The sequence below is a fragment of the Poromitra crassiceps genome (assembly GCF_964638095.1).
Source record: "Poromitra crassiceps genome assembly, chromosome: 22".
In the NCBI taxonomy this organism is placed as follows: Eukaryota; Metazoa; Chordata; class Actinopteri; order Beryciformes; family Melamphaidae; genus Poromitra; species Poromitra crassiceps.
Genome location: NC_139647.1, coordinates 25,077,544 through 25,094,105, shown reverse-complemented (window position 1 = coordinate 25,094,105; position 16,562 = coordinate 25,077,544). Strand labels below are relative to the sequence as shown.

General features: G+C 47.8%; 1 protein-coding gene across 1 annotated transcript; it reads right to left on the bottom strand.

Annotated features, from left to right (window-relative positions):
* Positions 1-518: 518 nt before the first annotated feature.
* LOC310796446 (carnosine synthase 1-like) lies at positions 519-16,216 on the bottom strand (the record flags this gene model as incomplete). Its single annotated transcript, XM_083658626.1, has 9 exons — positions 519-2,034; positions 2,616-2,869; positions 3,735-3,966; positions 4,512-4,601; positions 6,981-6,991; positions 7,398-7,608; positions 7,904-8,352; positions 15,636-15,725; positions 16,057-16,216. The coding sequence occupies 9 exons, from the start codon at positions 16,214-16,216 to the stop codon at positions 523-525; spliced, it is 3,009 nt and encodes a 1,002-aa protein (XP_083514752.1). The 3' UTR covers positions 519-522.
* Between the last annotated feature and the right edge of the window lie 346 nt (positions 16,217-16,562).

Here is a 16,562-nt window from a genome sequence, read left to right as displayed (position 1 = left end):
ACTATAATTTCATGATTTATTGAAGGAAACTCGTCAACCTTTCATTTCAAGTAACCTTTGGCTGCCCTTCATGCAGTGAGGTTCCATCACACTGCCAAGTCTTTCCAAAAGGTCACAGGCATGCAGACATCAGACATCAGATCTCAGTTACATCAGATCTCAGTTACAGTCTCCACTCTTTGACTTTCTAAGAGTTGGGCTAGCACCAGCGAAAGTGGTCTAGTTACAGTTATTCAAACGATACTGTACTTTGCAGGGAAATGCATGTAGAGAAGAGGCTGACGCAGTGCTAACAGAATTGATTGGACTCACAGGTAATGTAACAATTCATAATACATTGATCCTTTTATATGGTCCCAAAATGCTGACAGAAATCAAATTCTCAATTTTTTTTGTGTTTGTATTTTTTTTTTGTTCTTGTGGTAAAATTGACATTTTACATTTTATTTGAGTTAGGTCCATTTGAAATGAACATAATATAGCTCTGTAACATCGTTAACAACATCATCCCTATTCTGCGTTCTAATTAATGAAATGAGACAGGAAGTATGTCAGGTCATAGCGTGGCGGGCAGTGCAGCCCCAAGCCCTGGCAGAGGGCCAGAAGTCGCTGGCAGGCGTTCTTCCCGCTGTGGTCGTCCCACACTCCCACGTTACAGAATGGCTCCTCGTACTCCCCGGAGATCAGTTCATCGTCAGCAGCCAGCTCATTGAGCCACAGCGCTCCCTCCTGGTGCAGGCTGCGCAGACGCTCGGGGCTGGCCGTGCTCCTCAAGGCCTGAAGGTGCTGCGACACCACACACATCACCCCTGCAAAGTGGCCTCTAGAAGGCAGGTCTGTGGCCGAGGGCAGGCGGGGCCGCACGCCACACGCCACCATGAAGGCTGCCATGAGAACGTCCACGGCGTACAGCTGCAGGATCCAGTCGCGCAGGTAGAAGCCGCCCATGCGTGCGTTGATCTCGATGAGGCGCGGGCCCAGCGTGGTCATCTTCAGCTCCACGTTGAAGACTCCGTCCTGCAGGCCGCAGCCCAGGCAGGCGTGGTGCGCCGCCCGGATCAGCTGGGCGCGCTTGTCTGGAGCCACGCCCGACGGCATCCGAGCTGCCGTCTCGGTGAAGGTGGGGGCGCGGGTGGGGCCGTTGTCGGACACGAAGGCCCCCTCCAGCTGGCCGTCAAACAGCACGAGGTCCACGTCATGCTCGGTGCCGCCCACGTACTCCATCAGGGTCATGGCGTTGCCCCAGCCCAGGCCGATACCTGGGTAGTCAGTCTCCTCTCTCAGGTCGCGTCCAATGCGTTCAAAATGTGCCAGGCTCTCTGTCAGGGAGCCAACTTTCCGAACACCCACGGCTCCGGCTCCATACTCAAGTTTCATCACAGCAGGGAAGCGGACCGCTTGGACTGCTTTCTGCAGGTCCAGAGCGCTCTCCACGTGGAGGCAGGGAACTGCATAGGAACTTGGAGAGGGGGAGAGAAGAGGAACACATTGAAGGAATGAACCTGAATGAAGTGAGGAATTGGAAGGCCACAAGCGGGGGGAAGTGGCTGGTGAGGAGCAGGTGTTCACAGGCTTGTCTGCAATGCCACTGAAGAGATTTCCTGCATCAAAATCAGCCACGGCTTTCAAGCTGTCTCCTTCCCCGCTGACGGTCCCTCCTCTCGGTCCGTTCTTCACGTCGACCTGGCTATCCACCTGACCGGCGGGCTCCTCAGCAGAGACGGGCTGGATGCCTGTGGACTGCAGCAGACTCAGGAGATGCAGGTGGGTGCGGCTCTTCTCCTTAGCGATGCGGATAGCCGTGGGGTGTGGCCCTCTCAGCCCCAGCCTATCACAGACGAGCGACGTCACGACCACACAGTCATCCCAGAAGCACACGCAGCCGTCAGGACGAAGGCCAGAGGATGTCAGCCAATCACAGATGCGGACGCAGTGCTGGTCATCACGGAGGTGGTCTGGGAGGTCAGGCAGGGGCAAGAAGTGGTCCACCATTTTTGAGGCAAAGTGGTTTGGGTCACCGTCCACCAGGAGGATCTGATTTAAAATGGCAGCAAACATGTCAGTTATCCTGCTTGTAATACATTGACCTCACTGAAATGCACCTGCAACAGCCTGTCTACCACAAGTTACACTTTAGGGCCACTTTGCCAATTCTCAACCAGCTTTGAATCATGACAAAATCAGTAGTATGCAAATGAACAATGTTTAACTTCCCTCCATCTTGCCCCCGCTCTCATTTGTAGAACTTCCTGGTCCAAATGATGTCATTGTGATGTCATTTGGTCGAGGAAGTTCTGCAAATGAAGGTAGCCAGAGCAATAATGATAGTGATCTTGATAGTGACTGTGACAGTAATAGTGACACCATGGTGATCGTGACCGTGACAGTAATAGTGACACCATGGCAAAACCGCTCCAAATGACATCATTACATTTGGACCAGGAAGTTCTGCGAATGAACGGGGAGCTCTCTGTCCAGGCAAGATGGAGAGAAGTTGAGCATTGCTAATTTGCATAATATACACTACTGATTTTGTAATGATGTAAAGCAGGTTGAAAATCGGCGAAATTGCCCTTTAATGTTGCACAAATTTAGTCAATCTCTGAGGCAATCACCTTGAGCTCGTAGTGTTTGGCCGCTTCCCAGACAAACTTCTTACTGTGAGCTCCCGCTCCCACCACAAGCACCGTCCTCCCCTGCATCAGGAAGCACTGCGAGCGCGTAAGAGGTGTGAGGAGGAGGGTACCCCGACACGCCTCCTTTTCCATCCTTTGCTCTGGGAAAGAGGAATGGAGACAGAGGGATGGATGGAAGCCCAGCACCACTGGCTTGATGATGGAGCCGTCCGATGTGAACAGCAGGTCCACTCCTAAGAGACAGAGGGAGACTGAGTGTATGGCAGCTGAGATGTAACAGGGCTAGGACTTAATGTGAGAAACAACTCTTTGTCAACATTGAACAGCAAATGATCCTTCGGGGTTTTAGCGTACTTAGAAATCATTCCATGCTTCTTTGTTTTAGCTTTTCATCCATGTGTTACATGAAACATCAATCACACACACCTATCATGTCCGTTTGAGCTTCATCCATGTGTTACATGAAACATCAATCACACACATCTATCATGTCTGTTTGAGCTTCATCCATGTGTTACATGAAACATCAATCACACACCTATCATGTCCGTTTGAGCTTCATCCATGTGTTACATGAAACATCAATCACACACACCTATCATGTCCGTTTGAGCTTCATCCATGTGTTACATGAAACATCAATCACACACATCTATCATGTCTGTTTGAGCTTCATCCATGTGTTACATGAAACATCAATCACACACCTATCATGTCCGTTTGAGCTTCATCCATGTGTTACATGAAACATCAATCACACACACCTATCATGTCCGTTTGAGCTTCATCCATGTGTTACATGAAACATATCACACACATCTATCATGTCTGTTTGAGCTTCATCCATGTGTTACATGAAACATCAATCACACACCTATCATGTCCGTTTGAGCTTCATCCATGTGTTACATGAAACATATCACACACATCTATCATGTCTGTTTGAGCTTCATCCATGTGTTACATGAAACATCAATCACACACCTATCATGTCCGTTTGAGCTTCATCCATGTGTTACATGAAACATCAATCACACACACCTATCATGTCTGTTTGAGCTTCATCCATGTGTTACATGAAACATCAATCACACACACCTATCATGTCTGTTTGAGCTCTGAGTCCACCACGGAGCACAGAGCTCATGCTGGACTCTTGTTGCATGATAACGCGGAGGCAGTCCAGGGCAGTGATGGTTGCCAGGCGACGGATTGAGATGGCCATGGCAGGGTCGGTGAAACCGCACTCTGACAGGGTGGTCTCCAGGGACTGGCTCAGGGACTGATGGTGAGAGAGAGGGCTGTCAGATGCACCCACCCTACACACCACCTGAGAGGGAGAGAGGAGAATGAATTTGCAGATTGCACATTATCTAACATTGTACATACAAAAATACACAGACTTATGAGTCAGCTGAGCTGAAAGTGATATAGCAATTTGGCAAAGAGAAGGAATTTGGGAAACATTTTGTTTGGAACCTTAATGTTTTCAGCACACCATATTAGGTCTCTATAGAGCTCTCAACAGTCACGTGACATGAAAAGACTGCAGTTACTCCTTCAACAAGGAGAGTTTGTTAAGTTGTGCAAGCAAATACAGCTGTGAGCAATTTTCCAGTTCTGGAGAGGGTGGTGGTGAAGGGATAGTGGGAGTACTGGAATAAACAAATGAGTAGGAATATTGGAATAACTCTCCCGGAGTCCCTGTAATATGTTGATAAACTTGCAATCAACAATAAAGAAATGAATAAAAAGAAAGAAAGAAAGAAAGAAAGAAAGTAGGAAGAAAAGACTGTTTCCAATTGAGTGCATACACAGATTGTTAGTCTTGAATCAGTGAATCTGAGTTTGATGCATCGTGCCTTTGATATGTACCTTGTAGAGGAGCGGGACGTTCTGAGGGGATCGAGTAACGATGGCACACACTCTGAAACACACGTCTGCAATAGAGAGAGAAACACTCTGAAACACAGGTCTGCAATAGAGAGAGAAACACTCTGAAACACAGGTCTGCAATAGAGAGAGAAACACTCTGAAACACAGGTCTGCAATAGAGAGAGAAACACTCTGAAACACAGGTCTGCAATAGAGAGAGAAACACTCTGAAACACAGGTCTGCAATAGAGAGAGAAACACTCTGAAACACAGGTCTGCAATAGAGAGAGAAACACTCTGAAACACAGGTCTGCAATAGAGAGAGAAACACTCTGAAACACAGGTCTGCAATAGAGAGAGAAACACTCTGAAACACACGTCTGCAATAGAGAGAGAAACACTCTGAAACACAGGTCTGCAATAAAGAGAGAAACACTCTGAAACACACGTCTGCAATAGAGAGAGAAACACTCTGAAACACAGGTCTGCAATAGAGAGAGAAACACTCTGAAACACAGGTCTGCAATAGAGAGAGAAACACTCTGAAACACAGGTCTGCAATAGAGAGAGAAACACTCTGAAACACACGTCTGCAATAGAGAGAGAAACACTCTGAAACACAGGTCTGCAATAGAGAGAGAAACACTCTGAAACACAGGTCTGCAATAGAGAGAGAAACACTCTGAAACACAGGTCTGCAATAGAGAGAGAAACACTCTGAAACACACGTCTGCAATAGAGAGAGAAACACTCTGAAACACAGGTCTGCAATAGAGAGAGAAACACTCTGAAACACAGGTCTGCAATAGAGAGAGAAACACTCTGAAACACAGGTCTGCAATAGAGAGAGAAACACTCTGAAACACAGGTCTGCAATAGAGAGAGAAACACTCTGAAACACAGGTCTGCAATAGAGAGAGAAACACTCTGAAACACAGGTCTGCAATAGAGAGAGAAACACTCTGAAACACACGTCTGCAATAGAGAGAGAAACACTCTGAAACACAGGTCTGCAATAGAGAGAGAAACACTCTGAAACACACGTCTGCAATAGAGAGAGAAACACTCTGAAACACACGTCTGCAATAGAGAGAGAAACACTCTGAAACACACGTCTGCAATAGAGAGAGAAACACTCTGAAACACAGGTCTGCAATAGAGAGAGAAACACTCTGAAACACAGGTCTGCAATAGAGAGAGAAACACTCTGAAACACAGGTCTGCAATAGAGAGAGAAACACTCTGAAACACAGGTCTGCAATAGAGAGAGAAACACTCTGAAACACACGTCTGCAATAGAGAGAGAAACACTCTGAAACACACGTCTGCAATAGAGAGAGAAACACTCTGAAACACAGGTCTGCAATAGAGAGAGAAACACTCTGAAACACAGGTCTGCAATAGAGAGAGAAACACTCTGAAACACAGGTCTGCAATAGAGAGAGAAACACTCTGAAACACAGGTCTGCAATAGAGAGAGAAACACTCTGAAACACAGGTCTGCAATAGAGAGAGAAACACTCTGAAACACAGGTCTGCAATAGAGAGAGAAACACTCTGAAACACAGGTCTGCAATAGAGAGAGAAACACTCTGAAACACACGTCTGCAATAGAGAGAGAAACACTCTGAAACACAGGTCTGCAATAGAGAGAGAAACACTCTGAAACACACGTCTGCAATAGAGAGAGAAACACTCTGAAACACACGTCTGCAATAGAGAGAGAAACACTCTGAAACACACGTCTGCAATAGAGAGAGAAACACTCTGAAACACAGGTCTGCAATAGAGAGAGAAACACTCTGAAACACAGGTCTGCAATAGAGAGAGAAACACTCTGAAACACAGGTCTGCAATAGAGAGAGAAACACTCTGAAACACACGTCTGCAATAGAGAGAGAAACACTCTGAAACACAGGTCTGCAATAAAGAGAGAAACACTCTGAAACACACGTCTGCAATAGAGAGAGAAACACTCTGAAACACAGGTCTGCAATAGAGAGAGAAACACTCTGAAACACACGTCTGCAATAGAGAGAGAAACACTCTGAAACACACGTCTGCAATAGAGAGAGAAACACTCTGAAACACACGTCTGCAATAGAGAGAGAAACACTCTGAAACACAGGTCTGCAATAGAGAGAGAAACACTCTGAAACACAGGTCTGCAATAGAGAGAGAAACACTCTGAAACACAGGTCTGCAATAGAGAGAGAAACACTCTGAAACACAGGTCTGCAATAAAGAGAGAAACACTCTGAAACACACGTCTGCAATAGAGAGAGAAACACTCTGAAACACAGGTCTGCAATAGAGAGAGAAACACTCTGAAACACAGGTCTGCAATAGAGAGAGAAACACTCTGAAACACAGGTCTGCAATAGAGAGAGAAACACTCTGAAACACAGGTCTGCAATAGAGAGAGAAACACTCTGAAACACAGGTCTGCAATAGAGAGAGAAACACTCTGAAACACACGTCTGCAATAGAGAGAGAAACACTCTGAAACACAGGTCTGCAATAGAGAGAGGAAAATAATTCGTAGTTCCGCTCGTTATGAACAAAGACTTTCTTTTGACTTCTAGGCCGTGCATAGCACATCTTTGAGTTGATTACACTTCACTTGCATTCCATAATGAGACAACACAATAATACCATTACTTCCCAGAACACAAGTGGCCATTGTCTTTAAGGAACTGTTCTCTCAACTTACACTATGGACAAACAATACAGAAGGCCACTAGCTGCAGCCATTCCTCTCACTGAAGCCCTCACCAGTGTGCTCTTCCAAAGCACAGCTCTGTAGCCTCACCAGTGTGCTCTTCCAAAGCACAGCTCTGTAGCCTCACCAGTGTGCTCTTCCAAAGCACAGCTCTGTAGCCTCACCAGTGTGCTCTTCCAAAGCACAGCTCTGTAGCCGGGCTCCAGGCTTCAGTGCAGGGCAGTGAGCCTCCAGCAGGACAGCCTCCCCAGGCAGCAGGCCTGGCAGCAGCTGAGCCACTCTGCTCCACACTTCCTCTCTGCTGCTCTGGGGCAAATAAACAGCTGCTGCTGCTGCTTGGCCCACAAACCTGCCGCCGCTGCACTTCAGAACCACCTGCATCAGGGCGAGGCAAAGCGTCAGAACGAGGCAAAGCGTCAGAACAAACCATTTCAATGTCATCATTACACTGATTTGATAAACCTGTAGCTTTACAACATTTGATTGCTGGAGGGAAACGGATGATGTTGAAAACAACCAAGGGTACTGTAATTAAACTGCTTTTTTGTGTATTTGTCCTTATTTTAAAGTCAGTAATGTTGCTTTTACTTAAGTACATTTTAAAACATTTTTGAAGTATTCTTTTAATGTTACAATTAAAATTATCTAGTTTGAAGGTGGTCGGACACACCTTGTCTGAGTGCCTCAGAGCCTCGGAATCCAGGAAGGAGTCCACCTTGTTTCTGATGGAGTTCAGGCCGTCCTTCACGGTCGCTCCCAGGTGCACCAGCTCCAGCCCGCCCACGGTGCCTTCCTCCAGCACCGGGTGTCCCGAGGGCACCAGCAGGGCCAGGGTTGGCGGGGTATGAATCTTAGCTTTCTGCAGCAGGAAGCGTGCGGTCAGAACGTCGCCCCAAAACCTCCCGAGGGATCCAGAAGTTCCCATCGGGCAGTCCGCCTCACGGGTCACTTCCTCCGCAGAGTACGGGTCACATGAAAGGAAGTAGGTGACCACGCGAGGCGGGTTGAAGCTAGTGAGGAAGGTGCGGCCCCCGAGGTCAAAGGTCACAGCCTTGTGGACCAGGAGGGAGGAAGAGGAGCACGAGAGCCAGGAGGGAGAGAGGCACAGCAGGGCATCTCCTGGAGGAAGGGGGGTGAGAAAGAGACACTCTTGGAGATCCTGCACGGTTTCTCTCGGGTCATGCAAAGTTCAGCATTGAGTGGAATGTGAAGCTCTTGGCACTCACTGTCAATGCACATGTGCACATAATACTAAAGTCTCTAAGGCTACGTTCACACTGCAAATCTTAGTGCTCAATTCTGATTTATTGGTCAGATCAGATTTTTTTTGTTTGGCTGTTCACACTACCGTTTAACACGTTAAGTGCCATAGCCGAAATAATTAGTCTTACATAATCCAACGCTTGAGTGCCAGAGCCGAGTTTACTCGTCTTACATCTTTTTCAGTGGTTTCCACTAGCTGGCACCCTTGGGCAATATGTGAATGTGGATCCGACCTCTCCCGCTGCCCCGGAAGTACTCTAACAAAGATTTCTATATAGGGAAGGCGGGCTCTTTGATCAGCGGGTTGAGTAGGTAAGTTTCAGCGAGTAAGACAGAGACAGAATTACATAGCGATTTATATATAGAGAATTTCAGCAATTTAGCAATTTAGAGTCAGATTTAGAGCGAGTTGGTTAGCGTAGTTGATTTAGTTGTTAGTACAGTAGTAGTGTTTAGTATAGTCTTTATAAAGACTTTGTTTAGATAGATAGTTAGCGGTAGTTACAGTTAGTGTTCATTGTAGTTAGCTTAGCACATTTAGCGTTAGCGTCAGTTCATTTTAGTATTTAGCCTTTATTCTAGTTCAGTTTATTCTAGTTCAGTTTGATCGAGTTGGTAGCCGGTAGATTAGCCTTATTTCAGTTCAGTTTGATCTAGTCGTAGCAGTAGTTGTTTTATTTCAGTTTAGTTGGGAGCGGGTGGCGTGTTTGTGCCATGCCGGCCAAACGCAAGCGGTCTTCGGCGGCTGCACGCAAGCGATCGGCCGATCAGAGATCACTGCTTGATTTCTTTTCCGTCCGAAACGAGCTTGTGCCGGAGACCGATTCCGAGGTCTCGGATGATGAACGGGGTGAGCCTCTGCATGTCGCGGCTGCGGCTGCAGGGCTCACGACTGAGTCCGAGTCGAGTGACCTCCAGTCTTCTCCAGACGCGGAGGATTCTGAGGAGGAGTGGGCCCCGTCGAGGAGCGAAGCTCCAGAGAGCAGTGGTAAGACGATGTTTGAGATGACTTGTGGAAATGTAATTACTATGACTATACAAAAGCCAGCAGTCAGTCAATTCATTTTACTTTTATTTCAGACTCTGAACAGTCTGAAGATGAGCCTGAGGCAGCCAGCTGTAGCGGTACTGGTGCTGCAGCCTCTGGTGCCAGGAAAATGGGTAAGAGCACACCTCAGAATCAGGTTTATTTTCACATCACAGGTTCCAGCCAGCATTCAGTACCACACATATAAAAAACACTATTTTATGGTAATTATGTATTTCTATAATTTGCAGATTGTGGCAGTGGAGCTGGAAGAGGGAAACGGCCTGCAGGTCCAGGCTGGAGTGGCGTTGACTGGGAGCCAACCCACATCCCCTTCACAGCTGAACCGGGTCCTCATAGTGGTGGTGCTGCTGAACCAGTTGACTTTTTCCAGCTCTTCCTGGACGATGAGCTGCTCCAGGCTATTGTTGTCCAAACTAACTTGTATGCACACCAGTGCATCAGTCAGGTGAGCGAGGCTCTGCCACATTCGAGGCTTGGGAGGTGGAAGGACACTGATGTGGCAGAACTCAAGAGCTTCTTGGGACTATACTTCCTCACTGGGATCGTCCAGAAGCCTAAACTGGCCATGTACTGGACCACAAATGAACTGACTGCTACCCCCCACTTCCCCAGAACCATGTCTCGCAACCGCTTTCAGCTCCTGACACGATTCCTCCATTTCAGTGACAATTTTGATGTTGATGGTGCAGACAAGTTGTTCAAGGTCCGGCCAGTTTTGAACGACCTGTTAGAAAAGTTCAGAGACATGTTCACACCGAGTCAAAACATTAGTATTGATGAGGGGATGCTCCTGTGGCGTGGGCGGTTGGCCTTCAAAGTCTACAACCCACAAAAACCCATAAAGTATGGGATAAAGTCCTACATCCTCTGTGACTCCCAGACAGGTTACTGTTACAACATGAAGCCGTACTGTGGTGAGCGGTCCACCCTAGGCGAGACGGTGGAGTTCCTCCTCGGGGACTTGGCAGGGCAGGGGTACCATTTGTACATGGACAACTATTACAACTCTGTTGGAATGTGTGCACAGCTGCTGGAGTGTCAGACACATGTCTGTGGCACTCTGAGGAAGAACAGAGGCGAGCCACCTGCTACCATGGTCACCAACCACACCGTGAAGCTGGGGGAAACAGTCATGCGCCACAATGGTGGCACCATGGTTCTGGCCTGGCGAGATAAAAGAATCGTGAAAATGGTTTCCACGCTGCACGACGACACGATGGAGACGGTGCAGGTCAGGCAGAAAGGCAGCAGAGAGAGGGTCGCACACACAAAACCCAAGTGTGTGGCAGACTACAACAAGTACATGAATGGGGTCGACAGATTGGATCAGAACATTGCATACTATCCGTTTGCCAGGAAGACAGCCAGGTGGCCCTTCAAATTTGTCATGTACATGTTTCAGATCTCTTTTTATAATGCCTTTGTTCTGTACAAAGCTAAACACCCAGCTAAACGCCAGAGAAAGTGTGAAACATTGCTGGATTTCATCCTGAGTGTTGTCGGTGCGTGGACCAGACCTGTGGTGGGGGGTGGCGGGGAGGAGGTGGGGGCTGGCGGGGAGGAGGTGGGGGCTGGCGGGGAGGAGGTGGGGGCTGGCGGGGAGGAGGTGGGGGCTGGCGAGGAGGAGGTGGGGGGTGGCGGGGAGGAGGTGGGGGCGGGGGGCAGTGACCAACCACCCCGGCGACCATACCTGGACCCTCAATGCAGGCTGGAGGTCAATCTAGCGGGCCATGTAATGGTCCTCATACCACCCACACCCAAAAAAGATACCCCAACGAGGAGGTGTAGCATGTGTGCAAAGAAAAATGTTAGAAGAGAGTCACGCTACATGTGTGTCAAATGTGGGGTCTCATTACACAGGGGTAGCTGCTATGAGGAGTACCACTCAAACAAGAACCTTGCTCAGCGGCGCCGGCGCTGAGTAGGCATGGGTCGTAAAAAAAAAAAACCTGCCAGGGATTGTTTTTGCTCTTTGTTTGATTGTTTGCTAGCTAGCAGGAATACATAAAAAGTACCTGCTGATTTTCATGTAACTTTGTGGATGGGTGTAACATGGGCCAAGGAAGTACCCATTACATTTTGGAGCAGTTCTGGATTCGGTGTACGAGCCCAAACCGGTTTGATCACTAACCGAAAAAACCTATAAAAAAAAAAAACCTATAAAAAAAAAAAAGTGACCTGTGGTCTGCTCTTGTTTTGTATTTATTTTGACATTTATTTATTTTATTATTTGTATTATTCCTCCATTATTGAAAACAACTATTGTTCAGATGTCTGATGTCTCACTGATGCCAAAAATAAATGGTTAAAGTGACTGTTCTGGCTATTTGATTGAATTTCACAAAACTGCATTTTTCTCAGCTTTCCTTCCCAGAGGCCAAAACCATGCTGTATTCAACGGCTAATATCTACATAACTACTAACTCTACAAACTAACTCTTTTAGACAGAGAAAGCACACATTCTATTAGTTCTTTTTAGATGATTGGTGTTCACGAAGTTATAACAGAAAAGAATCCTCGGCTGTTGTAAAATGAGCCAGAATCGTCAAAAACACCCCTGGCACAACTTACCCACAGGATTGAAAACATGGCTGGCACTCAATGTGTTAAATGTGGCCAATATCAGATTCCAGTGTGAACTGCTCACTATCCTGAACTGATCCGCAAGTCCCGCAAAAGAACAATAACAAAGACGCAACAGTAGATTTATCACCCAAAACCTGGTCAAGTTCACTGTAAAACATGCAGGTGGCCATTTTTAAAACCTCTCTTAAAACGCACTTTTATTCTTTGGCTTTTAACATAGCATGAGACCTCTGACCCTGTGCTGCCCCCCCCCAGTTTTTCTTGTTTTGTGTGTTGTCATTGTATACTGTGTTTTTAGCTACTGTTTTACTTATTACCTATGCACTGTACAGCACTTTGTGGCAGCTGTGGTTGTTTGAAATGTGCTCTATAAATAAAGTTGAGTTGAGTTGAGTTGAGGTGATGCGACCACGATTGCATCATTGGTTTAGCTTCTTTAAACCTGGCATTATAAGGCTCTCTGACATTGCAGCCACATTCAGCCATTTCTTTCTTTATACTTTCAAACACAGACCGGTTACTATTAGGGGTGTGAAAAAATAATCGATTATAAGATGCATCACGATGCGGACGTGCACGATTCTGCATCGATTCACAAATGTCAAAAATCGATTATTTAAAAAATATATATTTTTATTTTTTATTTTTTTAATAATCAAATATAATGGAAGTATATGCAGTTGTTTATTTTAATTATGGATCATAATACAATGCAATTCCAAATGCACTTTTATTTTAAAAGTAGCCACACAGTGAGAAAAAATAAATCATGTATTGTGGAAAAAAGTGATGCATCAATTTAAGATGCATCGAGATCATAGACATCGAGATGCATCGAGATGCATCGATAATCGTAATCGAATTGAATCGTAGCCCTCTGAATCGTAATCGAATCGAATCGTGAGGCCAGTGAAGATTCACAGCCCTAGTTACTATATGACCCCTCAAGTGGCACCCCAAATACTGCCTCTCCACTGACTACCTCCATATTTGCATTCACCGAGTGACTCCGGCCAGTGCAGAATTGTGACGAATGTCCATCTAGTGTGATGTAAAAGTCGCATGAATTCTGATACAGGTCACATGACTGTTCAGACTGAGGTTGCATTTAAAGAAAATCTGACCTGTATCTGATTTAGAACCACATATTAAAGTAACCCAAATCAGAATTGAAAAGATTAGATTCTGTCTGTTATTGTCCATCACTAAAGGGGGGACTATGGATCTGTGGTCGTGCACGTGACTCGTCATGGCCGTAGCTAGCTATGAGGACGGGGAGGTCCGGACCTCCCCTAATATTTCAGAGAAAAAAATAAAACAACCTGCATGGAAAAGCATGAAAAACACGGGATCTCTTTTATTTTGAAACGAAAGGCAGGTCAGGCAGGAAGTCATCTGACGCCGCGTCCGCGGTAACTTGATTCTGAGAGAGCAGCAGCATGGTGGTGAGTGATGACTCTCTGTCTGCCTGGCGAGATAATTGAAGGTGAGCGAGCTGCGAGACAGTGAGCGAGTGAACGACAGACAGTGAGTGACACTGACAGATTTTTTAGCAACAACCAAGAAAGTAAGTGTCTAGTCTGTCTCTTAAGTAATGTTACCTGTGTGACACGTTGGGATGCTACTGGCTAATCATGCATGATGCCAATTGCCAAGCTCCCGAAGTCAGGTATGCAGGTGGCTATATGCATGGTTTCAGTTTCATGACCCAATAAGTAACAAAAAGAGGTGGTGTAAAGTTAAAAACAACATAATATATTTTATTTTATTTTTCAATCGTTCCTATCAGGAATAAATAAATGTCCCTCTGTATGTTTTTTTTATTATCGATGATCGAGTCCGATCGAATCCGCCTCCCCTTGCTGGACCTCCCCTATTTCGGAACTCTGGCTACGGCCCTGTGACTCGTGACACGAGGGAGCAGGGAGGGAGGTGGTCGTGCACGTGACTCGTGACACGAGGGAGCAGCGAGGGAGGTGGTCGTGCACATGACTCGTGACTCGAGGGAGCAGCGAGGGAGGTGGTCGTGCACGTGACTCGTGACACGAGGGAGCAGCGAGGGAGGTGGTTGTGCACGTGACTCGTGACACGAGGGAGCAGGGAGGGAGGTGGTCGTGCACGTGACTCGTGACACGAGGGAGCAGCGAGGGAGGTGGTCGTGCACGTGACTCGTGACACGAGGGAGCAGGGAGGGAGGTGGTCGTGCACGTGACACGAGGGAGCAGCGAGGGAGGTGGTCGTGCACGTGACTCGTGACACGAGGGAGCAGCGAGGGAGGTGGTCGTGCACGTGACACGTGACTCGAGGGAGCAGCGAGGGAGGTGGTCGTGCACGTGACTCGTGACACGAGGGAGCAGCGAGGGAGGTGGTTGTGCACGTGACTCGTGACACGAGGGAGCAGCGAGGGAGGTGGTCGTGCACGTGACTCGTGAGAGCAGCGAGGGAGGTGGTCGTGCACGTGACTCGTGACACGAGGGAGCAGCGAGGGAGGTGGTTGTGCACGTGACTCGTGACACGAGGGAGCAGGGAGGGAGGTGGTCGTGCACGTGACTCGTGACACGAGGGAGCAGCGAGGGAGGTGGTCGTGCACGTGACTCGTGACACGAGGGAGCAGGGAGGGAGGTGGTCGTGCACGTGACACGAGGGAGCAGCGAGGGAGGTGGTCGTGCACGTGACTCGTGACACGAGGGAGCAGCGAGGGAGGTGGTCGTGCACGTGACACGTGACACGAGGGAGCAGCGAGGGAGGTGGTCGTGCACGTGACACGTGACACGAGGGAGCAGCGAGGGAGGTGGTCGTGCACGTGACTCGTGACACGTGACACGAGGGCCGAGAGGTTCGGGAACACAGAGACTCAGGTCGAATAGGAGAGCGAGGCGCCCGGAGGGACATTGAGGAGGGCGCGGCCCCCGAGTCTGGAATTTGTGAGAGGCAGCAATGTGCATCCAGTCTGCCGGAAAGCCATTAGAAGAAGAAGACTGATGACAAAATATCGACTTGAGAGAAAAAAAGGCCAGCACTCAAAAAGGTCATTTAGGCGTTTTAGATAGTTAGCTTGTACAGCAGCACGATTTATCATTGCTGTTGTTTGAAGAAATCGACTTGAGACAGAAAAACTCAGGTTGAGCGTGCGAAGCCACAGGGCCCCTGGTATTCCTAGCTACCTCCAGGGACCTTGCCTGCCAGCCGACCCTTGCTGGCCCACACTTAAGCACCCCTCCCGGGGTACAGACCTCCAGCCGCAGCCCAGGGACTGTGTGCCCCTGGTAATCCTTTTTAAAACCACGTGCCTAAACACATGAATTGGCATGAGTTTGGTCACATGGTACATCCTCTCCAGAGTCTCCAGCTTAGAAATTTGCATGTGAAGCGCGTGGATTTCTAGTTAGAGTAATTCCTCAGACAAACTCTACACATACAAATGACAGATGTGGCTGTATGATGTACAGTAGAAGACAGTGTAATACAGTAAGACCGTCAAGATGTTCTGTTGCTCTTTACCTGGGCTCCTCTGTCCGGCCTCCAGCAGCAGAGAGAGGTAGGGGAGGGGGGAGCCCAAAACACAGACGCACACCTCTGAGTACTTCACACCTGTAATCATCCACAAGAACCAAGTTATAGTTGAAGAATATTTTCTGCACTATTGAATATATGAATTTGGTGAAATTCATAAGCAATAGAATTAAATAAAATGAAATACAACAATAAAGAAAAAGAAAAATGTTCCCTCCCTCCTGGTGAACAGTGATAATATCATATATCGCTAGATTTTGGCAGGACAGCATCGGATATTACATTTTGGATATCGCCAATATCGTATCGACATACTGTATACACAGAGTAGGTGGCTGATGCTGCTACTGTGCGTACATGATGGTATGGGAGGGCGGGGCTTTTACTATGCCATCTAGCTGGCTCGTACCCTGTAGCAGGTCCTGTGTTTCAGGCAGCCCGAGCTCCCACAGAGCCTGCTGCAGAGTCCGCTTCAGCGCCTCCTCTGGGCTGGAGGGGCCCCACTTCACGTGCACGCTCCCAACGCAGGGCCCCTGAGAGGAGGGCAGCGTGGGGCGAGGAACGACCATGCCGGGGAAGGACCTGATGGAGAGCTGGAGATGGAGAGCTGCAGTGAGCTGCAGTGTGTGCAGCTGCAGCTGCAGTGTTCCATTGCAGTGCAATGGAAAAAGTATAGGGTCAAAGTGATCAAAAAGATACTAATAAGTCAAATACAACACTGTCAGCCAGGGGCGTTGGAAGTACTTTTAGGTAGGGGGTGCTGCCACCGATTCAACATTGGGGGGGACGGCTGCCGGGGCCCACAGGGCGCCGGAAAATTTGGCCACTTTGTCGCCAGATTAGAGGAATATTAATATTTAAATAAATTGAGTGCCAGCCACTTTTGGAGAACGGACGCTCCCAGTGCCAGAGTTT